At 54.7% G+C, this 27,510-nt stretch overlaps 1 protein-coding gene across 1 annotated transcript; it reads right to left on the minus strand.

The window, feature by feature from the left end:
- Positions 1-942: 942 nt before the first annotated feature.
- DTL (denticleless E3 ubiquitin protein ligase homolog) lies at positions 943-27,507 on the minus strand. The gene is made up of 15 exons (XM_056110775.1): positions 27,140-27,507; positions 22,382-22,507; positions 20,911-21,009; positions 19,701-19,762; positions 19,498-19,618; positions 16,184-16,249; positions 15,568-15,680; positions 14,525-14,598; positions 13,685-13,788; positions 13,409-13,513; positions 10,210-10,322; positions 6,395-6,484; positions 4,742-4,874; positions 2,543-3,348; positions 943-1,711 (listed from the first exon to the last, which is right to left on the minus strand). Exons 1-15 carry the CDS (start codon positions 27,189-27,191, stop codon positions 1,613-1,615), a joined length of 2,163 nt encoding a protein of 720 aa, XP_055966750.1. The 5' UTR covers positions 27,192-27,507; the 3' UTR covers positions 943-1,612.
- Positions 27,508-27,510: the final 3 nt, after the last annotated feature.

Below are 27,510 nucleotides of genomic sequence, written 5' to 3' on the forward strand. Positions count from 1 at the left end.
TCATGCAACTTAAAAGGTGAGGTAGAAGATGCCACCCAGCCTGAGCAAGAGCCGACAACCATGGCATGGCCCAGCCACTGTCATGTCTGTCTCGGCCCTGGTTCGAGCCCCGCCTTCAGCCCCTTGCCACGGCTGCAACATACACCCCGAGGGTGGAGGTGCACTCGGGACGCTTCCTGCGGGCTGAGGACTAGGCCTCCTTACACACGGGCTTCTGCACCGGCCTGGCCCCTTTGCTGCCGTCACTGTGTGTTACCAGAAAAACTCCTCAATTTACTGGCTTTGATTTCTTTTTGGTCTTACCTGTGGTGCTCAGGGCTCACTCCTAGCTCTGTGCTCACAGGACCCTGTATGGTGCTGGGGATTAAACCTGGGTCAGCTGCATGGGGGCAGCGGGAAAGGCCGGGCTGGGAACACTGGAGCTCCCTGGGCTATCCAGGGCACATCCTCAGGAATGGCCAGGCAGGCTCGGTTCCCACAGCCTCTGGAGGGACCGCAGGTCGGCGCAGTGTGCTCAGGACGCCAGGAAGGTAGAAGGCTTTATTGGCAGGAGCAGCTGAGTCTCACGGACACGACACAAGCAGGGCAATCACTGTTGCTATACAGCTGGCCTTTGGCACCACCCCGAGCCCTTGTTCCCGACAGGGCTGGACATTCAAACTGCACCTCGTGAGCAGCCAGTTCTCGGTGACCGCCCGCAGTCGACCCCAAGCTGCCACCAAGTACAAGGATGGCAACAGCTGGCAACGGGCGAAGGCTGGCCAGGCCTTGTCCTCCTCCAGGCCAGTGAGAAGCACAGGCGGTACAGACCCGCTGTGAAGGACGGACTGAAAACGACGACAACGCCATGACAAGGCCTGCACTCCAGAACAGGCCAGGCGAGTCCGCGGCAGGACGAGGAGGGCTTCCCGCCGAGACGGTGGCGAAGACACGTGGGCTGAGTGCTGCCAGAAGCGGCGGCCCGCTCTGTACGCAAGGCAAGAACATCGGGGTGCTGGTTCTGCCATGCTTCCCCCCAAACCAGGTTAAAAAAGCCCTGATTTTCAGGTTCTGGATTTTAGGTCCAGAGGTATCTTCTTTACAAAAATATCTATTAAAAAATCATTACTAAAAGTCTCATGACTTAATCACAGTCCCTCAAGCACCTAGGCCAAGCCCTGACATCTTTCTTGCAAGGGTGAATAAAACTGCCACCTCGTGCAGAAATGAGGTCAGGATGTGGCCTCACAGGAAGATGGGAGCTGGGTCTCAGGGAAATGATAAAATTCCCGCCGAGATATGACATTTCTCACTGACTTTAAAATAGAGATTTAACTGGAGACTTATTTTAATACTGAATAAAAATGTACTCATCTGAACACGTTCGTACAGACTCCCCTCTTGAGTGCAGTAAAAGGCCACTTGCAGGAGCAGCCGGGGGTCCCGGCGGCTGGCCAGACCCCACCTTGTCCGAGCTGGGCGGACAGAGTGGCACAGTGCCTTCTGAGAGGGCCTGGCCCCACAGCGGGGCCGCCCTTTCCCAGTGACCAAGGCTGCACCTTCCCTCCAGGCTGGCACCGCCGTCACAGCTCCATGGACCGCTCAGGGCTGCCTCCAGATCGGCGCGTCACCATCACAGCTCTGTGGACCGCTCGGGGCTGCAAAAGTCTTCCTGGGGCTTGCGGTGGAAGTAAGTGCAGATTTTCCTCATGGAGCCAGGGGTGATGGTGCCCTAGAACCAAGACGTGGGTTCAGACACTTCCCAACCGGCAGCCATGCAGTGTGGGCTGGCCACCATCACCACTGGGGCAGAGTGCTTGGGCATTACTCAGTCGGTGAGAAGTGGGCAAGGACCCTCCTACCGTGAGAGCGGGGACTGTCCCCACGCCCTTTCCAATGGCGGGAAGATCCTTTTCAAGAGACTCCAGTTTTCGGGGCTAGAAAAGGCACTTGCCTGGTCCAATCCCTGGTGCCTCAGCTGGGACTAATCCTCCAAGCACCACTAATGGGCCTCAAAACAGAACCAGGGAATTTCCTTAATTCCAACCAGCTGCGCCCACTTCTGAGGTCTCAGATGTTGGTCGCAGCCCTCCACGCCCTCCTGCTGACCACAGCCCAGCCTGTGCCCCTCCACACGCTCCAGGATGTTCCTGGCAGGCGTGACCATGGTGCCTGGGCATGTCAGCTCCCACTGGGCAGAGACAGAATGGTCTCTTAGGATCCCACTCCTCACAGAAAGAATTCCCAAAGGCAGTGAGGCTGATGAGCACTGGTGTCGAAGGCTGAAAGCTGGGAAAGATCATGGAATTCCAGGAAACCCTGGACCTAAGGTGCTGTGCAAGCACTTAAGCTTCACTTTTAAATACTTGTCAACTAATCACAACCCAGTCTGGTTTTGAATGTCGCAGCCTTTCCTGCAAAGGGGCTGGGAAGAATGAGGGGGTGGGCTCAGCATGGTGAGGGGGCAGGAAACCCTGGGGACGGTTCTGCCCAGTCACCCCAGGGCCACACACAGCCCCGTGCCAGGGAGTGGAGGGAGGGGTGCCCACCCGCCCCGACTCACCGGGCCTGGGGGAGTCTTTCCGCTTTGTCTTCTGGCCCCGGGGGTCTGTGCCGAGGGGCTGTGTGGAGACGTCTCAGCTTTCCGCTTTGCAGCCATGGCCAGGAGCCAGTTTTTGTTCTCGGGGGAGCTGTTCTCTTTGCCCACCACCCCGGACCCTTCCCCGCAAGTGCCCAGGGCGAGTGGCAGCGTGGCACAGGCTTCTGCGGTGCAGGGGCTGGCGGGGGACGGCGGCTCCGAGATGCTCCCAGTGGCACCCTCCGTCTTGCCACCCTTGGCTGGCCCCAGGGTGTCCTGGCCTGCATCCTCAGGGCCCCCGGCCAGGCAGCACACGTCCAGCTGCAGCTTCTCGGCCGGGACGCCGAGCTCGGTCACGCAAGTGCAGCCCCTCGCACACTTCTGCTTGGTGCTCTCCGTGCCCCCCGCGTCCAGCCGGCGCTTCACGCGGCTGCGGGAGCCGGGGCAGACGGCGGCTGCCTGGGCCGACCTGAGGCTCACGGGGATGAGGGCCTTCCGTGGGGACAGGAGTTGGGGCTCGCCGGGCGGCGACGAGGACGGGGTCTGGGTCATCCAGTGGCGAATAGACATCTTGAAGGAGGAGGGGGGCTTGGGGGAGGCGGAGCCCCTCCTGGTGCCGGGCGAGCGGGCCTTGGCAGGTGGCGTCCTCAGAGAGGTGGGGGTGCTGGAGGGGAGGGGCAGGGCCCCGGAGCAGCTTGGTGCACACGTGGCCGAGGACGGGGAGCCGAGGGCCAGGCTGCTCCTCGCGCGGGGGGCCTTGGCAGGCGTACACTGGCTGCTGGCCGCTGGTGCTGGGGACACAAGGGTCAAGGGTTAGGGGGCAAGGACCAGCAGCTCCCTTTACGCCCCCAGGCCAAATCAGTGCATACCTCAGGGGCCGCTCCGGGACACACCGCAGCGAGGTAGTACTACCTGGTCTTGGCACCCGATAGGCCCCCTTTTCTGATTCCCACTCTCTCACATTCTCTCTCTCAGTTTCTGGGCCACAGCGGGATGGGTCACACGCCAGGCAAGCGCCTCCACCCTTGTACTTTCCCCACAGACCCTCCCCTCCCCAATCATACTGGTCTGACAACCACAGCAAACAAACCATCCCCATGAACCCCCACCGCTGCCCTTCACACCTGCATGCTCTCATCCCCAGCCCCCTTCATAGAGGATTTTGGTGGTGACCCCTTATTTCCCTCCAGGCCCTCTCTGGCCCACCGAGTCACCGAGGGCCACCTTGCCGGGGCAGTGCACTGCCACTCAGCTGAAGCCCCAGCCTCAGATGAGCTGATGCTCGCTCAGACCCCCTCGCTTCGGCGCAGGGCTCAGAGGCACCAGGTCAGGCCGAGACTCCGGGCACGGAGGAGACAGGAAACGAGCCCCCAGGAGCTTCTGTCGGAACCACCCCACCCCCGTTCGAGGCTGGCTTCCTGCACTGAGCTCTCCCGGTCAGCCGGACAGTCGCTTGGAGGAGCACACCCCCAGACAGGTCTGTTCCCGTCACAGGGCTCAGTGCCCCCACCCCCAGCTCTTGGCCCTGCCCAAGCTGCAGCAGTTCCCGGTCTTCCTACCTTCACTCCCCCTCTGCCTTCGGTCCCCCATGCAACACCGATCTGCTCAGCACGCAGAGGGTTCAGTGCTCCTATGCAGTCAGACACTTCATTCACATCTCCCAGGCTTTTCCTCTTTAAATGTCATTATTACTAAATCCCTAGGGCTGGAGCGATAGCACAGCGGTAGGGCATTTGCCTTACAAGAGGCCAACATGGCCGACCCGAGTTCGATTCCTCCGCCCCTCTCGGAGAGCCCGGCAAGCTACCGAGAGTATCTCGCCCGCACGGCAGAGCCTGGCAAGCTCCCCATGACGTATTCGATATGCCAAACACAGTAACAACAAGACTCACGATGGAGACGTTACTGGGCCCACTTGAGCAAATCGATGAACAACGGGAGGACTGTGACTGTGACCATGACTAAATCCCTAGCAACTCAAAAGAACCCGAAACCCAAAACCCAAAGCCAACCAAACAAAAACAACTACCAGGGAATCCCAGCACTTACACAGAAAAGCAGCAGCATTTAGAAAATGTTTACAGAAAAGAATGCCAGGAAGATGGTGCACTGGTTTGAGACACTCAAACTGAGGTGAAAGCCGGTGAAACAGGAGTGAACCAATCAGACGGCAGGGATTCTTACCCGGCTCTGGGCGCGCCTCCTTCTTCCTCTGAGAGGCCCAACCCACCAGGGTGAGCTTATCCACAGATCTCTCCTCCAAGCCCCGGTTCAGACGCCAGATCTTCAGTGTATTGTCATCGGAGCAGGTGGCGATCTAGGGAGGCAGGGAGGGGGTGGGGAGTGTCACCATGAGAGAAGGAAATTCAATGGCAAGCCAGAAGCCAAGAGCACGGGCTCTGGCCCTCAGGGTCAGCCCCGGCTTCTCAAGCCGGGGACCTGTCTGCTCACTCAGTGCCCAGCCAGTCCTCGCACTGGACCCACTCACCCCAGGCTGCCCCCACGATGTGGGAGGGCATCTTCCCCGCCCATCAATGAAGAGGTCCTTTTGGCCCCCACTCTCTTTAAAGATCAAATTACTGCCAGACACCGACTAGACCTCTACCGCCTGCCGGGGGTTCTGTGGCTCTGCCTGGCTATGTGGTGCCTTCCAGGGTGGCCTGGCCACGCCTCTGCAGACTGAAGCTGTTCCTTGGGGTTCCCCCTCAGACAGGTTCAAATGCAATCTGGGAAAACATTGAGTTCACTAGGTAGCAAGAAGTTAAAAATAACCTTTGCCCCTTTAAAAATATCTGCCCACTCCCGATCTGGGTCCCATGCCTTTTATGGAGAGAAGCCTAGCTCAGGAGCCGTGGCAGCGGCCGAGGGGCTGAGTGGCCAGCACTGAGCTGCTCCCGGCGCTCACTTCTCTGTTCTAGTCAGAGAGAGAAACACATAGGCTCTCTGCACTCTGCACCCCACAGGGCCGGCAGTTTTCCCTTCTCTCACGGAGACCAGGAGAAAACATACACTCAAACCATTCCAGTCCACTTCTGGAACCGTCATTCTCAAAGCACCTTGGACGGGTCTGCCCCGCATTCCATCCTCACAGTCCAGAAAGCCTCACCTTCGATTAATCAAGGCCAGCACGACGAGGAGGCAGAGTGAGAATTTAAATCAAGTCTTTTGGCTTCAAAGGTCAGTTATAAAAAAAAAAAAAGGCAAGGGCCTAGTAGGCCACTGAAGACCCCTCAGAAAGGGTGGCCATGCCTTTAGCACAGGGACAGCCTGTGGGACACAGCGGCGACACATGGCAGATGGAAAAAGATGACTGGCTTAAATGTTTTATTAGCAGCACTGTAGCACTGTCCTCCCGTTGTTCATCGATTTGCTCGAGCGGGCCCAGTAACATCTCCATTGTGAGACTTGTTGTTACTGTGATTGGCATATCAAATACGCCACGGGTAGCTTGCCAGGCTCTGATGGGCGGGCGAGATACTCTCGGGTAGCTTGTCGGGCTCTCCGAGAGGGGCGGAGGAATTGATCCCCAGTTGGCCGGGCTGGCCGCGTGCAAAGCAAACACCCTATCGCTGTGCTATCACTCCAGCCCAATGTTTTATTATTATTTATTTTTATTTGCTATTTATTATTTTCAGTCTTTGGGCCACATGGGGTGATGCTCAGGGGTTACTCCCGGCAGGGCTAAGGGGACCAAACGGGGTGCCAGGAATAGAGTCCTGGCAAATGTGTCCCCGCCACGCTACGGCTCTGGGCTCCCCGCCCCCATTCTGGACGGAGGTTCTGTCATCAGTCTTTCAATCCTTGGCTTCTCACGCACACGTCCACATTTGCACAAACCTTTGTGAAGTCTGAGGGGCACCAGCACACAGAAGTGACCTCTTGAGAGTGACCTTGGAGCACAGTGGGCGGAAGCGAGGGAGCAGAGACCTGGGGGTGGGAAACAAGCGCCAGTGTCAGTAGACCGGCTGCAGGGGAGAGGCCGTCAGGTGCGGAGAGCTCCCTAAGACGGGGCTCACCCCAGGGAGGGTGCTTCAGGCGGGCCCATGCTGCCAGGCCCAACACACCCCATCTTCTCGAGCCGGCCCCTCCAGAACACTGGCCACAGAGCCCCTTCTGGAAACCGGCCAGATCCTGCAAGCTCCTGGAGGCTCTGCATGCTGTGCTCTGAAGCAGCTCAAGAGCTTCACAGGACAAGCTCGCAGCCTGTTTTTTTGGTTTTGGGCCACACCTGAAAGTGCTTGGGGATCACTTCTGGGAAGTATACATGGTGCCAGGGATCAAAACCTGGGTTGGCTGCATGCAAGGCAAACATCCTACCCACGGCACTATCGCTGCAGCCCGTAACAGCTTCCTCCCCCCGCCCTCCCTTATCCGTTGTTGTTTTTTAGACCATACTTGGCATTGCTCAGGGGTTATTCCATAAGGAATTACTGCTGGTGGTGCTTGAAGACAATATGGGATGCTGGGGATCAAACCCGGGGTGGCCGCATGCAAGGCAAATGCCCTGCAAGCTGTGCTATCGCACAGGCCCCCAGAAATCTTACCCCATTCATGCTTAAAGAATGTGTGCTCTTTCAAGGAGGCATGGCTCCCTGGAGCGATCTGTGGCGAGAAGGTGCCAGTGACCAGCATGGACACCAGGCTCAACTGTCCTGCCTCCCAAAGCCGGCAATCACACAGGACAGGACGACGGAAGTTATTTACATTCCCACAGGAGCCTTCGTACAAGACTGCAGAGGAGGCAACACTGGGGACCAAGAGAACTTGCTGAGTCCTCCCCAGTATCCTCTCCACGGCCACCCTCCTGCACCGAGCGCACCGAGGTGGAGACCTGGGTTAAGGTGAGAGAGAGGCCACATCCTCTAGGGCGTGTCTTGATGTCCCGAGCATGGCGTCCACGCCAGTGAGGCAGAGGTGTCTTTCCTGCCCTCTGTTGGGAGGGTCCCTGGGAGTCTAAGTTTCTTTTCACCCCAAACCCAAGTAGCACCCCGAATGCCAGTTCAGAGGGAAAGGAAGCCCTCTCTCCGGGATCCCCGGCTGCCCATAGCACCCCTCTCTAGCCTGCTGGGAAAGCCGGGTCTTGGTGGGGATCAGAAGTATATTTCTGTAAGAAACTCAATCCCCAGGGAAAACCCCAACCAACGACAACAGGTAGAAACAATTAACGACAGCCAAGCTGGCGTCTGCCAAAGGCTGTCTGCAGCGTCAGAAGCAGGGGGCTGGGCTCCTGAAAGACCGAGAATGACGGCATGAACCAACAATCCCTCACTCAGGTCTGTCTTGCCAAGACAATGGGAAAAAAATTCAATCTGTACAAAATGTTCACATAACTTTTTCATAAAGTTAAAAACAAAAAGAAAAATGCCTTACTCTGGTACTAGGCCACTGGCTGATGAGCAGGGCAGGGTCCACCCTATCCAGGGGATAGCCGCTGTGGTGTTTGAGTCCTTCTTACTCAACGGCTTTTATCCATTATCATGAAAACCCACTATAATGGACACCCCCTGCTCCCCACACTGAGGCCAGTCACACCGTGCACTGGTCAAATGTGTGAAATTAGGAAGGTGCCCCTAGAAAGGACTGGTCACAGCCAAAGCCCTGCTGAGGCACGGGGAGTGGGGGAGGCAGGCGCTGGGGCAGGGTAGGAGAGGAAAGAACATCTCCACTGTCTGAGGTTAGTCCAGGCCCTGGCAGAGCCCGGGGACCACATGAGATGCCAGATGCTCGGAATCGAACCCAGGTTGGTCACGTGCAAGGCAAATGCCCTACGCCATATCAGAGTCTAACCACATCTCCCCTCTCCCAAACTCCCTTTGCTCCCTTGCTCATTGCTTGTGGTCATGTTTCCTCCCTTAGTGTAGGAAAAACCCCAATACGCAAAGAATCACGACCCTGGGAAACGCAGCGAGCTGAGAGGCAGCAGCCTGCAGCCCTCGCACAGGGCTCGCTTCCCGACGCCACAGCCCGGCCCGGTTCCCACCACGGGAACGAGGAAGCAGGCGCCCAGCAGGCCAGTCCCACTTTGGGCACAGCCGCCCGCCAGGATCTCAGGTATCAGAGCTGCTCAAGGACTTCTGTGCAGATGGGCAGGGGACAGCATGTCTGCTCTGAAGCGCGTCACTCAGCACGGACACGTGGCCAGGAGTGCGACAGGGCTGTAAATGTCCGTGAAAGCCGCTGAGCAGATGTCCACAGACATGGGAGGCCAGGGAAGAGCCGACACGCACAGGCCACGTGCCCCAGTGACCAATCTCGCCTGCTGTGACCCGTCCGTTACTGCTTTGCTGTGAAATGGGCTCAGAATGATTGAAGAATGTTGGTAGTGCAGTGGTGCTTTTGCATAACCTATTTCCTACGAGGTTTTCTGGCAAGCCTGAAATCTATTTTCTTGAGAACCTTAATTACCAGTGCTAGTGAGAGACGCTGCTAAAATTTTTATGCTAAAGTCAGAGGATTTTATAAGTACGAAGCCAGGGGGCCAGAGTGATAGTACAGGGGGAGTGCACTTGCTTGGCACATGGCCAACTCGGGTTTGAACCCTGGCATCCCATATGGTCCCCTGGGCACTGCCAGGAGTAATTTCTAAGTATGGACTCAGGAATAGCCAGAGCATTGCCGGGCGTGTCCCTAAAACAAACAAAAAGAAGCCAGGTAAAAAATTGCACAAAACTAGGTCTAAAACATTCACAAAACAGATCTTCTGTTTTATGGGCCACACCTGGCAGTGCTCGGGAGAGTTTAGGGGTGCTGGGAATCAAGCCCCGGTTGGCCGCATGCAGGGCGGTGCCTGACCGCCGGACTAGCAGGAAACAAAAGAGTGAACGCTGCGCATCCAGCACCAGTGCCCAGGGCACTACAGAGCGAAGGCGGGCAAGGAGGAGACGCTCGGCCCTGTGGAAATGGTTAGTTTTGTGTCCTACCTGGTGGCAGTCAGGCCAGACCCCGAGCACAGCTGCACGCAGCCCTGGGAGCTGTCCCCGGCAGGGACCCGCTGGGCTACCTGTGCTGTGTCAGCAGGTCCCGCCCATGGGACATTTGAGCATTTGCCACCAGGCCTCAAATGAGAGCCCAGATTTCTCAGCACGCAGGAGTCACTTTAGAAACACTATTTTTAACTTGGGGGTTTTGGGGATCACCCAGTCAGAGGTCCGTACAAGGCGACTGGGATTAATTTGGGTGGGTGTGAACACCCTACCTGCTCTATTTCTCTGGCCCTAGAATCATCGTTTTAAAATGGACAAAGTTAAGATATTACAATGCCATTGGCACACAAAGGTAAGGCAGCTACAACTCTCTCAGTGCTTGAGCACGCCCGCTCCTGAGTACAAAGCAAATCACCATCATGGCTGGCAAGGACCAGAGCTGAACCTTGGCTCTGTGCTCAGAGGCCATGTGTGATGCCGGGGACCGAACCAGGTTGGCCACGGGCAAGAAAAATGCCCTACCTTGCTGGAATATCTCCCGGTCAAGAGCACAACAAGGTACTCCATAAGGCTCCGCGTGAGCAGAGGGTGGCCCCCGGGGCACGGCAGGCGACAGGCAGCAGCCCGCTCTCCCACTGCGCCCTCCCCGCCTGGGATCCGGCAGAAGGGCGCGGGCCGCGGGGAATCCAAGTCCACATCCAAAGACCAACAGAACAAAGGTCGACGTACCTTCCAGATGTAGGCAGATTCATCACTCGAGCCACTGATTAAAAACTGGTCATCTGGACTGAGGCTGGATTTAATGTAAAAGGTCGAGTTCTGGTGTCCACTATAGACAGCCACTGCCAGAGAGAAGACAGCACAACTTAGTCCATGTCATTTCCAGGTTCAAATGTGTGCTGAGCCCTGACAAGGTTTTAGCCGATTCACCAATGAGGTCGAAGACAAGCTGCATTCACAACACAGAAGGGAAACACGTTTCTCTCAGACCCACCCCCATCACCTCAACCCTCGTGAGGAGATGGCTCTGCAGAAATGGGGTGGCCCGGGAGAGCTCAGGGTGACGGCACCAGTGTGAGCCCCACAGAGGCTGCAGAGCCAAGCACGGCGAGGAGCCCCCAGGCGAGGTGGTCCACAGACTAGAAAGACAGCGACGAAAGCAGGAAAAGCAGATCAGAATGGAACCAACACCCAAACACACATCTTCAAGTATTTGCTTCTTCAATCAAAGAGCCAACTAGAAGATCTCATGTTGAGTGAAGAAAGCCAGAAGAAGGACAAACACAGGAGGGGCTCACTTCTCTGTGGGATACAGAAGAGTGGATGAGGAAAGGTACGGTATAAGGGGGAGGCCTAGATCACCCCTGCCCCAGTGTTCAGAGAAGGACAGAAGGAAAGAAATCGGGGTGGGGGAAGAGGAAGAGAACGGGAAAGAGCGGGCCAACAGGCGCAGGGGTCCAGCTGCACCGCTGATACGGGCGAGTGGGGGAGTAACATGCCCCAAACACAGGAAACGTGAGATCCAAGCGGCAACTACTGGGACTCTTGCAATGTGCCTGTGCAGGCGACAGGCAGGCTGGGTGGCGAGAGAACATGGGGGACACTGGAGGGAAGCTGACGCTGGGATTGGTGCTGAACCAGCGTATGCCGAAAACTGACTCTGGGAATCACAGTTCTCTAACAGACCAATCAGCCAAGAACTCAGAGCCAGACTGTATGGTGGGAACCTGTCGCTCAGCTTGACAAGCAGCGGGAGAGCACCTGCTCCTCAAAGGCCTCGAGACCAGGCCGGGCCTGCAGGCCCAGCTGCTCGTTCTGGAGAAGAGACCACGCAGGGTCCCCAGGGGCTCAGACAGCCGGAGCACAAACCTCAGAAACCAGAGCACTGCTAGGAAACACCAAGGCAAACTCCCCGTCATGGCAAAATTGAGTCCGGTAAGTACCGCATCCACTCTCTGACAGAGGGAAAGAAGGGTCATTAGGAGTTCCAATGGCTTTCCACAAGTTCTTACAGAAATCCCCTTTCGACTACCAGACTCAAAGCAAGAAACTTGGCATTTAAGAATAAAACCTTTCAAGAAAAAGCCTGTGAAATACCAACGACCCACTGGTCCCCCCCCCACACTCCCCCTGACCGGGTCAGGCGCTCGAGCTCTAGGGCTCATCTTTCTCAACTCCAACCACGAACAGAAACGACCGGCAGAGCTCCCACTCGGCTGGAGAGATGGCCCATGGGGCACGGTACTGGCCTGGGTAGACATGCACGCACTGCCAGGAGTGACCCCTGTGGAATGCTGGCCGTGGCCCCTCTCAGACAGACAAGGAAGACCTTTTGGAGGCGGGGTTGAGACAGCTGCCCCGAGAGCTCAGGGCTTGCTCCTGAAGGCCGGGGAACCAGTGGGCCGCTGGCCCCAACAAGGGTTACCCACAAGCACAGCCAGGTCTCCCCACAGTTCCACCCGCGGGCCCTGAGCCTGAAGTCTCTCCTGCCCCCTGCTGGCTGGAGGGGGGAGGGTCTGCGGATAGTCTTGGATGCTACAGGTTCAAGTGCGCCAGGGTGATCTGACAGGATAATGAAATACTGGAAAGGATAGAAAGTGAGGGGTAGGGGTGGATCAAGGATGAACTGAGGTTACTTTGTCAGGGTTTTGAAAAAAGGCAAGCAAATAACAATCATGCCCTCCACGTTGCCTCTATATATCTGATAATCAGGATTAGGAGTTTATCTTTGAGTCAAGGATTTGATATGTCTATTTTACATGACTAAGGGAGAAGTGTCCAAGTTCTAATCCGTTCTAAATAGCAAAAAGAATGTTAGACTCTCTTCCCTTTTCCAGATAGTCTTACTGAGACCAGAGCTTCTTAAACCTCTTCCACTTGCAATTCTTTTTTGTCCAACCCCAGGTATATAAAATAGTTGCACACAGGAAAAACATTTATGAATAATAAGACACATTTAAAACAGACTTTCCTGCCCCTCCACACAGGGCAGACGCGGCCAGGCCCAAGCAGGGCACCAGCATCTCTTCAAGGGGCCACAGTCTGGCCTGGCCACAGGCCGGCGTGGGAGCCATTAGCGGCCCAGCCAGGCTCGGTGCTACTCTGAGAGTTCTTGTTGAGCAGAAGTCTTACTTTCTGGGAGCTTGGCAGTCCCGGGAATTGGCTACAGAACCCTAAATCTGTTTCTGATGCAGCTGTACCCGAAGAAGCTGGTCACTCTCCTCAGCTTTTCAAAGTACAGGTTTGTGTTCTTAGACCTGGGGCCCAGGGAAATCACCGCTGACCCCACTAGCCAAGAGCGAGAGGAAAGGACCCCCAGTCCCCGGGAGGAACCTCAGAGTCTGCCTGGAGGCGGGAGGCCCTGGGTTCAACCCCTAGCACGAAGTGGGGGAACAGGGTAACGCAACCAAAGAGCTACTAGAGCACACTTGAGAAACTCTGGTTACCTTCCTAAAATTTGACTCTTTATCTTTTAATGCCAGATGCTGTTTTCTTGTAAATTAAAAAAACAACAACTCCTAGAATCCAGGGGCCCCCTGTGCGGTGTTGAGACACGTTCAGGGCTGAGACACCGAGTGATCACTTTAAAATTCAGACTCTGACAACACAGGACAAACTGAGCAGAGCAGCCCTAGAGACAGGGAGTGATCACAAACACAGCCAAGGGGATGAGTGTCGGCCAATGACCCCCCAAATGCTATGTCTCAGTAAGTTCAAAGAAAATATACAACAGGGGGCTGGAGACTGTACACAGGACAGCAGGTTGGCCAGGTTCAGTCCCCAGCATCCCATACAATCCTCCGTGCACTGCCAGGAGAAATTCCTGAGCCCAGAGTCAGGAGGAACCCTGAAACAAAGCAAGGCTACACAACCCTAACTCAAGCACTGCCACCAGCCCTCATCAAGGAGCGCGTGACACGGTGCTCACCTGGAGAAGCCTTCAGCCCCGTCATATTAAACACGTAGATGTTGTCATCGGTGCAGTTGGCAAACAGAGTGGAGCCCGTGGAGTCCAGAACCAAGCTTGAGTACCCTGAAACGAGCGAGCAGGATACAGCAGCAGCAGAGTCAACTCGGTTTCCCAGCCTTCACCTCCTCGAAGATGCCAACCTCCCATCAGTCCTCACGCAGCGCTGTGTGTCTGCTGAGCTCACCCCGACGCAGCGGTGGCTACTCTGACTGATGGACACCCTGGCCCACTCACCCAGCTTCCGCGTGCTGCTGCCCGGGTACAAGAAGCACTTGGCCGCGATGGGTTCCTGACGGTAAGCTGTGTAATTCTTTCGCAGGTCCCATACTTTGATCACCCTAGAAACAAAGGCGAGGGGCTGTTTGGCATCTTACTTCACCAGCCACGTGACTGGGAAACAAATCTCCAACTCCTTCAGCCCACCCGCCAGGCGGCGGGGCAGCCCCCGGGGCCCAACCCACCTCCTGCCGTCTGTGCTCAGGCCTGTGGGCCTCAGAGCGGAAGCAGATGGGAGCTGACCCAGTGACGGGTCACCTTGCCTGATCCCAGCAAGAGGAAAAAGGAAGGTGAAGGCGGGTGCTGACAGTCACAGGGTTATTGTTCTCAGGGAAAACGCTTCCCATGCCCGTGCTGCTATTCATGTACACCAGGCATCACACGCCCGTTGCTATGGCCTGGGCGCTCAGCCTCTACCCCAGCTCCTTAACCAAGTCCAAACAGACTTTGCTGGAAAGAAAGAAGCTTTTCTCCCTTTATCAGGATGCCATCTCCAGCCTCTTCCCAGGCACTCACAGCAGCACAGCCGACAGCCTCCAGAGAAGCTGTGTTTGTGCCCAGGAACTTGGTTCAGGAGAGCTAGACCAGTATTTAAGAAGGGGGAATACTCGAAAGGGAAAGGGTCTCACACACACAGCTGACAGGCTCCCCCTTGGGTGGACCAGGCACCAAGCAGGACCCTGATTGCCCAGGGAGAGCTGCAGCTGCTCCCGCCTGGAGGGGAGTGTCCAGCACACACCTTCGCTGTCTCAGGCCTCCTCTCACTTCAGGAAAGACGCCATCCAAAGGGACACTCACCCATCCACGGCACCTGCCGACACTAACGTGTTTTCATCTTGAAAGAGAACCACAGTCACACTCTGCTGGAAATCCTAACAGGAGACAGGGAAAACAAAACAGGACGATCTTTTTTGGCTTGTTTTCGGGTCACACCTGGGGATGCTCAGGGGTCACTCCTGGCTCTGCACTCAGGAATCACTCAGCTGTGCTCCAGGACCATATGGGACGCCAGGATTGAACCTGGGTTGGCCACAGGCAAGGCAAGCGTCCCTGCTCTCCTCTCCAGCCCCAGGGACGTCTGGCTCGGGTTTCTCATTCTTTACCAAGGTAACAATGTGCACTGGCTGTTATCCAAACTGCGAGTTCAACCAGGCCTTCACGCTCCCTTAAACTTAATTAAAATTGGGGGCCAAAGGCAATCCTAGCACTGAAACGGCCACCGCCAGATTTTGCTTAGCTCAGCCTCCAGCACTGCTTTGCGACAGCCCTACTAAGAATAACTTGTTCACCCCCAGCTTCCTCATCTGCCTGTCCGGTGCCCCCAGCACTGACGGCATGTCCCAATGTCTCTGTCCACCACAGGAGAAAGTCAAGGGCTGGGGCTGAATCCCATGCTCTGAAATGTGGAGGAACTCTGTGCTCAGTGACACTTCACCAAATGGACCATGTGCTGGTCCCTCCAACGCCTCCTTCCTCACTGGCCCCACAGACTTTCTCATCAAGTCCCAGAGCCCATATGGAGCTGCGGAAATTTTTCTTTTAAAATCAGTGTATGATTTATTATCGTAAAGGTGTGACCTATATGCCTGGGGCACATGATTTGTGGGCAAAGGGTCTCCTGGGAAAGGAGTTCACGCAGCCCTACGGTGTGCAGTCTCCAGGCAGTAGGCAGGCAAGGATTCTGCATGTTTCCTGGGTCCCGGAAACCAATGCTCACCGCTGCAGACGCCAGGTGTTGAGACAGACTCACTGACATCAAAATGAAATGAGGATTCTCTGCTCTTCACCCACAGCTCCCCTAATGTTAAAATCTGCACGCACATACTTCTTTAAGTATTTACCACAGAGGGAGCAAGTCCTTTAGAATTCTGTTTCTTCTTAGGTTTGGATGGAGTTTGCTTGTCTCCGGTATTATGAGCACCGCTGATTTGATTTACTTGCCTATAAAATCCATCTGAAAGATATTCCGGGGATTGAGTCATGGTAAATATGACTTCCATGCACAGCCTTCAAAATAGACATTCCCTAGGTCAGTGAACTCAGTGAAGTCACACCGCACTCTTCTGCAGTGCACGGAGAGCAAACACAGATATTTATACATGACCACGATTTTGCATAATGGCTTTATTGGGGGCAAAGTGAACCCTCAAACATTCAATTTTATCTAAATATTTTGAATTACAAAACTTTGAATTAAAAAAAACCCTCTGAATTAAAAGGGAAATGCATTTATTGGTTATTAACTACACACATTGAGCACTTCAGACCCAGTAAAGAATGTGGCGCGTGGCATCACAGCACCAGGGCAGAACCAGGCCAACACAGCCCCCCAGAACCAGGCCCTGGAATAGAGCATCTCACTGTGCCCTCTAGTGGTCTCAGAAGCAACCAGCAACTGATCACCCTGCAGAACTGGGGAGCAATCCCCCCACCCGGTTCACCCACACAGAACATCACCTTTTTTATTGCATCTTGTGTCCCAGACCATGATGTTGCCATCTCGTCCACCGGTACAGAACACGGCTGTGGGGAGGAAACGGTGACCAACAAGTGATCAGCAAACCCAGCCAAGAGCGCAGTTCAAGCCTCCCAATTATCTGTGACATGCTAGTACTATCACCGATGCTGGAGCTGAAGAAATACTTGGTTCAATGACAAGAGAACAGTGAAGATGCGCAGAAGGGGTATCAGGGCTCAAGATGCTCATGTTAAACAAAAATCCGGCAGAGTCATGCCTGGCTAAGTCATCTTAAAACCACACAAAGTGCCAGTAAGAAATCCAGCACAGTTAGGGAAGAACAGTGACCGATGACATTCAAAGTCTACCCAGTGCGTACCAAGCCAGACTGTCAGATATAGCAAGCGCTTCCTAGTTAGCCTCCTATCAGTCAGCCCTGCAGGGAGAGCGCAGCTGGAGACAAAAAGCGATGAGCATCAACATGGGGCAGACAAGTACTACTGCTCGAGTCTCCGGGTCCTTGATAGAATGTTCTAGACGCAGGCATGAGCACTCAACAGAGCAAGGAGGGTGCCAGTCACTGGAACATTCTCTTGCTGAACCTACTCCCGATGTAAGAGAAAAACCAGAAAGGCCTCAAGGATGCCTGGTTCTATTCCCCAAGGGCTAGGGGCGACCCGGGTGACGGATACGGGCAGGTGTGACTGGCTGCAGCAGGGAGAGAAGCGCCGAGTCTGACAGCACATTGTTGGCTACCTGGACCCGACTCTAACTCAAGAACAGCAAAAAACCAAAGGAAAGTGGCCTGGAGTAAGTGTCTGGGGAAAGGGAGCCGACACAAACCCTGGTTCTTGCTGCAGACAGATCCTCAAGCTTGGGTAAGAACTGAGAATTTACAGAAGCAGCCATGAACCGCCGGGACTGGAGCGACAGACTCCAAGGGGAAAAAATGATATTAAATTTTGTAAAATGCTGTGTCAGCCAAGTCCCACCCTTCTGTTTCCCAATGACCACAAGGAGTGACTTTAAGGAAGATAACTGAGATCGAAGATGTCGACAGCTTTTGCTCCCCCCCAAAAAAATTCACGGAGAGGAAGAGGGCAGGATGCGGTGGAGAGGCGCAGCCCTGCAAGGCTGGGGGGGGCGGGAGGAGCAGGAGAGGGACACTGGGTCACCCACTGCCCGGAGCCCTAGACTGGAGAATGGGACCGGGAAGGAGCTGGGAGGACAGAGGGACGCAAACATTTGCGATGTCTCATTGTTGGTGCTTTTCCCCGGAGGAGCCCAGGAAGGTACAGACGGCCGCTCAGAAGCAGAAGCAGAAGCAGAAGCAGAAGCAGAAGCAGAAGCCCCAGAAGGGGCTGGGCCTCTCAGCACAGCCACAGGAGTGCCCCACGCGCAGGAGGAAACCTCCTCTGTAGCTTGCCGGCTGGACCCTGTGGTCTGGGGGCACTCAGAGGCCAATCTAAATCAGAGTACCACGGACTCCTGGGGGCTGGAAAAACACACCAGCCCAATTTTGATTTTGGTGCTTCTCTGACTATAGTGTTATAGGCTCAACATGCAGAATTTTAATTAAAGGCCAAATGATCTGGTGTTTCCCCTTAGCTAATATCCCTTTAATTTATTACCTTAGATTAGGCCATAGGGGGGAGGGATCGTTTTGGGGCCACACTGGCCCGGTGGGGCTTGGAGGACCTTATGGGGTGCCAGGGATCAAACCCAGGTCGGCTGTGTGCAAGGCGAACACCCTCCCTGCTGGAACATTTGGCTCCAGGCCAATCTCGGTGGTCTTGAAAGTGAAAGCCCAGGGGCGCAGCACTCCAAAGCAGAGAGAAGACGCGGTTGAGGCAGGAAGCAGGGCTTCTCTGCCACCTGGGGCACCACAAAAATGGGAGCCAGGGCCAGGAAGTGTAGCCCAGCAAACAACCATAGTCTGGGCCTTGGCCGAGAGCACCCAACCCTCCCCCACTAAGCGCAGTAGCCTGGATGACCCACAGGGTGTCACGGCCAGGTATGTACCAGCCCCATCCCAATCCCAAGAGAAACAACAAAAAGAAACAACAAAAGAGGGGAATGACCCAGAAACATGCAGAGCTGAGAAACGATGCCAGTGATTCTTCAAGGGCCCAGCTTCAACACCGGTGCAGTAGATTTTTTTTTTTTCCTTTTTGGGTCACACCTGGCGATGCACAGGGGTTACTCCTGGCTCTGCACACAGGAATTACTCCTGGCGGTGCTCAGGGGACCATATGGGATGCTGGGAATCAAACCCAGATCGGCCATGTGCAAGGCAAACGCCCTACTCGCTGTGCTATCACTCCAGCCCCTGGTACAGTAGATTTTAAACTGAGATCAAACCATCTTAGACTGAGTGAGACCCAGGTTCGACCCCTTGCATTCTGCCAGAAGCCCGTAAAACCCGAGCACCACCAAGTGTGGACCAGCACCTCCCACAAAGAAACTGAAACACTGGGGCTGAGCGACAGTCCAGTGTAGGGAGCTGCCCCTGCTTGCACTACATAGTTTCCCAAGCCCCACCAAGAGGGACCCTGAACACAGAGGCAGGAGTGAACCCTGAGAGCCACTGTGGAGGGCAGGGGCCCGAGTGACCCCTTCTCCCTGCCAAGCACTTGTAATGGAACGGAGGCCACGGTTACCTGATTCTGGAACTAAAGCCAGACATTTCTTTGAGATAAAATGCTTATCTATTAGTAAAAAAAATCAGTAAGAACACAAGCGAAACAAAGCGCTCAGACAAGCCCATGAAGCCCCCACATTTGTATACGATCACTCTGCAAATCCTCCCCTCTACAACAGCGATTTGAACAACAGTCAATTGTGAGCAAAAAACACTGCGAGCACACGGGGGAACTAGGCCACCAAAAGCGATTACATTGTACATTTGTAGGTGGAGAACCCGCTTAGCTTATCAGGCCAAGTCCATGTCACGAGCAGAACATGGAGCTGAAATCACGTTTCACAAGTAGCTACTGAGTACTCAATAGAGGCTTCAGACTTTAAAGTACAAGAACAGACCTATTCTGCCTACATCTGTGCAAGTACAGAATATTTATTGGAGATGCTTAACTTTAAGGGACAAACTGCAGCTAATGTTCCTATGATGGGACTAAAATCCAACTTAACATCACGGAGGTTTTGTGCTCAGACCTATTCCCCCACAGGCTCGCATGGGGTCCTGGGTCTGAGCCTGGCATTTGCAGGACCTCCCAGAAGCCAGCGGGGCACGGGCAGAGTATGCTGCGGCCTCTGGTGCCCAGAGCGGGGGGAAGGCAGGACCGGACAGACCTACCTTTCTCGGACTTCGAAAAGGCAACCGACTTGAGGCTGCACTGGTGGCCTTTGCACGTGCCCATCAGCTCGCCAGCTTGTACATCCCAGAACTTTGCTGTCTGATCACCTGCTGCCGTGACCTTTGAAAGCAAGAAGTCGGCTGTCAGAGGGAGACTCAACACCAGCATACACCCCGGGAACAGGAAAAGAAAAGTCACCTACAAGTTTAAATTCTCCGGGAACCCAGGCAAGATCAAAGACAGCATTCCAGTGTGCCATCCATTCTAAACAAAGAAAACAGTGCGTGAGAAGCCCAGCCTTGAACCGTGGAAGCCCGTTAACAGAGTTTAAATGTGCCAAGAAATGCAGCGAGCAGATCAGAGAGGCCAGCAGGAGACGGTCCAGGCTCCGACTCCAGACACTCCCTTTGCTGCCACCAGAGGGGCGCTATGGTGGAGCAGCCCCACCTGTTCACTGTTGATGAGTAGCTTCTCTGGAAATGGAAGCTTCCTTAAACATTCTCCAGATCAAAGACTGCAGTGACTAAAGAGACGGTACGGCTGGCCTTGCCCGTGGCTGGCCCCCGGCATGGAGTCCAGAGCCCCACTGGGTGTGGTCCGCACCACCACTCTCTGATTCGTGGTATCGTCAGATGGAGTTTCGGGCGGTTTGAGCCTAGACCTTGCACGTGTGGCCTCCTGTTCCCCACAAGCCTATTCCAGTCCTGATCTCCTGATTCTAGTCTACATTCTCCTGCTCTCTGCTCTGTTAGTGTCTGTCTGGCCCTCCACCAAGTGCTCCTGCCTGATAGGCCTGAGTCAGTCTGCCTGGGCACGGCCCAAGCACCTGTGTGATTGACTGCAGGCTCGCTGTTGTCATGTGTGAATGGCAGGCTGAGGTCTGCAACCACCCACAAATGAAACAGACCCAAGACCCAGTGAGCGCCAAACAGCTGAGGAGAAGGGGCAGGATAAGAAACTAAACCCAGCCCGCACAGACTCCTGTCATCTTACTCCATGAGAATTTTCTCTTTCAACACATGGATACCTGGGGCATTGTTTTTCTACATGATTTATCATCTTTGATGTGTCGTCCCCCCCCCCCCCCCAATATGCCGTATTCCAACTATTTCTAGTTGCCAACCAAGGGCTTTTCAGGTCAGTGGCACTTTGGTCCCTGCATGGGAGATGGCCGGTCAGCATCTCCAACTATAATTAAGCTTGAGACTTAACACTGAATAGAATGAGACATTTCAAAGCTTCAAAGACTCTCTCCTTCTTGACCTGCAGGCAAAGGCATGAACATGTAACTGATAGCAAGTTTTTATCCTGATTCCAAAATGGACTTGGAGTTGAGAATGTCTTCACATAATTTCCTTGAGGTTTTATGAAGTAAAATGCATTTAAAGTGAAATATGCCCACCTAGGCTTACCTTTGATGCACTTCTTTCTACTGGATTGTGATTCTGTGTTATATAATCGAACGAAACCTTCTTCATTGGCAACTGCTAGTATATGCTCCATGTTAGGGGCTAAATAAAAGTGCAGAGGAAACAAATTTAAAACTGATTTAAAGGATGATATAAGTAATACAATTGAAATTCCCTGAAAACCGTTATCTGAAACGAAGATGCTTCTACATAAAGAGCACCTGATGAGGAAGTGAAGACTTTTTCAGACTGCGTAAAGAGGGCCACGACAGCTAGATCAACAAACGGCTTTAAACCACTAATACAATCATTTTTGAACAATATCTTATTTAGAGGAGGACCGAACCCAGGGCTATAGTTAGGGTGAGAGTCGCACCGGTCAGTGATTAGGACTATTTTTTTTTTTTTTTTTTGCTTTTTGGGTCACAGCTGGCGATGCACAGGGGTTACTCCTGGCTCTGCACTCAGGAATTACTCCTGGTGGTGCTCAGGGGACCATATGGGATGCTGGGAATCGAACCCGGGTTGGCCGTGTGCAAGATAAACATCCTACCCGCTGTGCTATTGCTCCAGCCCCTGATTAGGACTATTTTGATAGAGATCAACTAAAGGCTTATAAAGATCAATTTAAGGTCTATAAGTCTTAAATTCAGTTTGTAGCTTTTTATCTGCCCCCTCTGAAACAGTAATGAGGGACAAGCACCCTCCACTGCTGCTATTCAAATGTTCCCCAAGGGGCTGAGAGTAATTAGCTCACAAGGGGAAACTTCTGCACAGGAAGGCTTTCAACAGGGCTGCATCTTTACAATCTCCCCTCAGAAGTTGTTCAAGGGACTACATATATGTAAAAGGTAAAGGTAAAGGCCCTCCCGTTGATCGTCGATTTGCTCGAGCGGGCCCAGTAACGTCTCCATTGGAGACTTTGTTGTTACTGTGTCTGGCATATCGAATACTCTCGGTAGCTTGCCGGGCTCTCCGAGAGGGGCGGAGGAATCGAACTCGGGTCGGCCATGTTGGCCGCGTGTAAGGCGAACGCCCTACCGCTGTGCTATCGCTCCAGCCCACGTAACAGATCATTAATAATGAGTTATAATCATCTTGAGAGGAAATACACAAAAATTTTGCCAAGAGATGAAGTAAAGTCTATTTTGTAAAACAGGAGAAAGCAGTCTTAGAAAAGCCCCGGGCCTCTGTCTAGCTGAGGCATCCTGGAAAGAAGCGGCCCAGCATCCTTCTGTGGTGGGGGACATAGTTTTCAGAGCAGCCTCCAGACCGACTCTTTTTTTCCTTTTCTTTTTTGGGGTCACACCCGGCGATCCTCAGGGGTTACTCCTGCCTCTGCACTCAGGAATCACTCCTGGCAGTGCTCAGGGGACCATATGGGATGCTGGGAATCGAACCCACGTCGGCCGCAAGCAAGGCAGATGCCCTACCCGCTGTGCTATCGCCCCAGCCCCTCCAAACCGACTCTTACCTGAAGAGAAGGTGCATCCGAAAGGGGGCACGGGGACGCCCGTCTCACCATACGAGGTGTGCTCGTCATGGCAGCTGCACTGGTAGCCAACCAGCAGGGACTGCAGCGGGTACCGGGAAGGCCAGCCTGCAACGATACCAGGCCCATCCCCTCCTGAACTGTGGTCTCAACCATCAGTGCATGTGCTAAGGTGAGGGGGCAGAAAATCTGATTCACAGTAAGTTGATTTTTTTTTAATCATCAGCGAATTTCTGGTTTGTGTATTTATTCCAGATACCCCAGGTCACATAAAAATGTCCTAGATCACATTTCAGTAACTTTACTCTGGAATACTGCAGCAAGAAATGCAAGACACCCCAATATCTGAGGGGACAGTGCTGGGCTTATCTCTTAGACGAGCTGCCCCTAGTTCATTTAAGATCACTGCTGTGCCTTAGAGCTTTCTCAGGTGGCCGAGAGAGTGAACCTGGCTCTATGCCTGGCACCAGCCAAAGCAGTTCCCCAGTCAAGCCTGGTCCCACTCCCTCTCCCAAGAGACACCATAAAAGCATTAGTATTAAAATGGACATGGATACTTTTCCATTGCAATTTTGTTTCCAGAGCACCCAATCAAAAGTGACTGTGAACTCTTACTACCCAAATCACATGAAGCCCATGGCCAAGGGAAGCCCAGAATCCAGGGTGGAAGGCCGGTGACCTTCCAGAGGGTCACAAGCCCAGGGGCCCTTACACAGGGCGGCCTCTGCAGGCAAGAAAACCAAACCCAAGTGAGTGTCCCAGGACGTCCAAGCATGCTCAGGGCACACACATATGTGATCTGCCCTGGGGGCCAAAAGTGCAATCCCATCTGTTACACTTGGCAACCACATCCTATGCAGAGACATGCACAACATGCACGTAAGAGGAAACGTCACTTCATAACAGTTCCTGAGACCCGAATGCTCATTTAGTATAGATGAAAACCATACATTTAGAGAGAAGGGCCACATGGAGGGCTGGCTCCACAGCTCCCGGAGAAGGCACCAGCTTCCAAAAAGAGCCGAGATCACCGGGAAGTCCCAGATGGGGTAGGTGCCGCATCCCGCCTCCCCCAGATGGAACCCCGGTGACCAGAAGCCTCCACAAGCATAGCTCAAGTATGCAGGAATTAGGAATTTTCCTCCAAACAAACATCTCTGTATATATAAAGTGATCAATGGGAAGTAAATCACCCAACGTTTCTCCCTGAAAATCAGAGTTAAGTTTGGAGCATGGTCACAGCCCCAGAAGCACAAGGACTTAATGCAGAACCCAGAAGCTTGGAGCAGAAAAGTGAACGGACTATGACTATGCGTTAATCCAGGCCATCATGTCTGCCCAGAGGGAAAAGGGTGTTGCTCCCCTCCTCCCTCTGGAAAGAAAGATGGCGGCCACATGGGAGCCTTGTGGACAGCAGGTATGAGCCGGGGGTGCGGGGGCGACTAAAACCTCATGGGAAGGGGGGCGTTCCGGTCTGTCCTTCACGCCCTACCGAGGTCACCAGCTGCCCCCCACGAGCGGCTCTCCGGCACGGCCACGGCCCCAGAAGCAAAAGGACTTAATGCAGAACCCAGCAGCTTGGAGCAGAAAAGTGAACGGACTATGCTTCACGCCCTACCAAGGCCACCAGTTGCCCCCCACAAGCGGCTCTCCAGCACGGCCACGACTCCAGAGCACAGAAACCAATCTCTTAATTATCTGACTCTCAGTAGAAATACTTTCAGGGTTAATTATCAAAATAGCGGAAATCCAAAACCAACATTTAATTCTTGAACCCAGCTGTAAAAAGCGAATCACTTCACAATGCTTTCTCAGCATGTCTGATTTGGGGGGAGGGGGTAAACTGTAAATAATAGTGGTGCATCTTTTATTGCAACAATGAATCTAATCAAAGCAGATTGAGTGTCAACTAGAATTCATCTGCCTCGCAGGCATTGGGAGGGGTGGGGGTGGGGTTTTACTGGGGTTCTTCGTGGTAAAAAATAAGTAATGGTAAAGGGAAAGGTGTTTGATATTTGCATGACTGAGACCTAAACCTGAAAGCTTTGTAACTTTTCCCAGTGATTCAATAAATAAATAAATTATTTTAAAAAAAGAGAAAACCATACATTTAGATGCTACCTGAATAAAGCGTGACTATCACACAACCGTCCTTCACCAGAAACCCCTCCAATGCCATGCCCTCTACCAGGTCGGTTTTCTGCCACCACTGAGCCAATGTCCCTCCCCATCAACCTCCCCCCAAGCTTTCTACTGAAGACTCACATTTTATCTTTTTGAAGTAAACCTCTTTGATTTGGGAAATTATGGGGGTGGAGGGTGCACATTTATGAAAACAAGGGCTTCTCCAGAATAGAAAATGCTAGGGATAACTACAAAAATCAAAGAATGGAAGGAATAACAGCTCCCAGAATGGGGTATGCACTCAAGACGCATCTGCCCCCCATTATACTTTCTTTCTCTTGCTCTCTTTTATTTTGGACCACATCTGGTGATGCTCAAGGCTACTCTTGGCTCTGTGCTCAGAAATTGCTCCTGGTATCACTCAGGGGACCATATGGAGTGTTGATCAAAACTGGGTCAACAGTGTTCAAGGCAAATGCCCTACCTGATGTACTATCTCCCCTCACCCCAAGTATACTTTTGATTTGTGCTTCTCATCAGAAACATGATTTGGAGAAGGTGGCTTAGCCTGACATAACCCGGAAAACAGGTTTCAGTAGTTCAGAGACGACCTGAAGGAATCAGCACGAAGTTGGGGAAGGAGTCACGGAGAACATCCAAACGTGGGTATTGAGGCGAAGACGCCATTAAAGTGTGTGGAGAGCCCAGTGATAGCATGGCAGAGATCACAATAGCCAGGGTAAAGAAACCAAAGCCTTTGTTCAAACCACACATCTGTGATTTTAAAGCATGAAACCAAGGCTGGAGTGACAGTACAATGGAAAGGGAGTTGGCCAGGGTTCGATTCCCCCCAGCCAAGCCTGAGCACCATGGGTGTGACCCCCTAAAACAAACAAACAAACAAACAAAACCCAGCAAAGTGTGAAAGCAACATTTGAAACCCAAAAGGTCAAAGCTAGAACTGGGTGAATTAGAAGGTCTACTTGAGAAACTCATTCTTTGGTAAGACAAGTTCATGACCCTTAACCCTGCCCTCTGCCTGCGGGGCCTCAGCAACACACCTTGGCATTAGAGTCTGCTCCAGGTCCCCCCTTGGCCCGGCCCTCGCCAAGCCTTGTCTGCAACACAAAGGGGAGCCCTGCAGCTTCCCGCTGAGATTTCCCAGCACCTCGGGTAAGTGTCCTGAGAACCAGGACCCAGGTACGTAGGGTAGCCATTTCTGTCCTCTAACAGGTCAGAGCAGTCCGGCCCCCATCGTCCTTCCCTCCAGTGCTTTCTTCACTCAGGAGGCATTTACTCCCCCACTTCGATCTCTCCCCTGGCATCTGTGCCTCAGGAGCCCCGGAGTGTGGGACACAGTGGGGGAAGTTGGGGGTGGGGTGGGGAGAGAAGGGAGCTGCCACCCAGGGGCAGTGGGAGAGGAATGCCCTTATCTGATGGAATCCCACTTCCCGCTACTGGAACCAGGCTTGCTGAGGGTATTTAAGGAGCCCCCTTGTTCTCCAAGCTGGACCAGAATTCCCGAGCCTCTGTCAGCAAGCTTTATTAGCTGCTTCCTGAGAAGGTCCTGGTGCCCATCTTAGCCTGCAGCAGGGCTTTCCTGTCTTTTTCTTTTTTAGCTCTTTGGGTCACACGCGGCGAGGCTCAGGGGTTACTCCTGGCTCTGCATGCAGGAATCACTCCTGGCGGTGCTCGGGGGACCATATGGGATGCTGGGAATCGAACCCAGGTCAGCGGCGTGGAAGGAAAACGCCCTGCCTTAGCCGCCTGTGCTCCAGCCTGGTTCCTGTCATTTTGACCCAAAAGACGCCTAAGAGAAGACACAGACAGTTCCCATAAGGGCACCCGGTTCTGTGAGCCGTGCTACCAACAAAAGTTTTAATTCTTGCTCAGCGATCAAAACTAGTACTCGACATCGCTCCGATCAACTGCAATGATTCCATCAGAAAGAAGGAATGCAAACAGAGCCCTTGGGCCACAAGAAAACATCTATTCTTGGCAAGGAGGGGCACGCTAGATTCTCAGCAGAGGGGCTTCCTCTAGGATGAGCCGCCAGACCGCGAGCTGCTGCACCCGTGGGAGCTTCAGGAGACCGGCTGCGACCGCCGGCCTGCGCACTCGGGCGCGCTCCAAGGCCCGGGGCAGGCCGGGGATCCTGCAGCGCTCCCCCTCGGGGCAGGCCACGGGGCCCCTCCGCACGCTCCGCGGCGCCGCTAAGGCTTGCTCGCGTCCGTCGCGGGGGCGTCCGGGCCGGGAGGCGACCAGGGCTGCAGGGAGCGCCGCGGCGCGGGCGGCGGGCAGCGGGCAGCGGGCCGGGCCGGACGCGACCGGCCTCCCGCCCCCCGAGGCACGCGCAGGAATGCGGGGCGCGCGGCCACTCCCCGCGCAGGCCGCGGCGCCGACAGGCCGGGGCTCGCCAGGGCCGACCCGCGCGAGGCGACCCCTCGCCGCCGCCGCCCCGCGCTTTGTTCCCGGGCACCCCGCCCCCGCCGGGCCGCGGCCCCCACCCGGCCCGCGCGCGGCCCCCGCCCCGCCACGTGCGGCGGCCCCGCCGCGCCTCGCTCCCGGGGCCCGCGCGGGGGCGCCCGGTCGGCGGCGGTTGCGGCCGTTACTCACCGCCCCTCGGGCCGCCCAGCCGGGGCTGGCGGAGCACCGAGCTGAAGAGCATCTGCGCCCCGGTCGAGGCCGCGGGAGGAGAAGGCGCGCGAAGGCCGCGGGTCCTGCGGGCCGCGCCGCTCGTCGCGCTCGCCCCCCGCCGCCGCCGCCCCGACTCCCGCCGCCGCGAGCCCCGGCCGCCAAACTCCCCGCCAAAGTGACGTCACGGCCGCCGATTGGCTCCCGCCGCGCCGCGCGCGCCCAGGCCCCGCCCCCCGCCCAGCAGCGGGAGCCCGCGCCGTCCCGGCCCCGACTGCGCGTGCGCAGGCACGGCCGCCGTGGCGCCGGCGAACGGCCGGGGCGGCCCGGCGCATGCGCAGCCCAGGCGGAGG

This window comes from Sorex fumeus, unplaced genomic scaffold, assembly GCF_029834395.1.
Source record: "Sorex fumeus unplaced genomic scaffold, SorFum_2.1 ptg000010l, whole genome shotgun sequence".
Classification (NCBI taxonomy): domain Eukaryota; kingdom Metazoa; phylum Chordata; class Mammalia; order Eulipotyphla; family Soricidae; genus Sorex; species Sorex fumeus.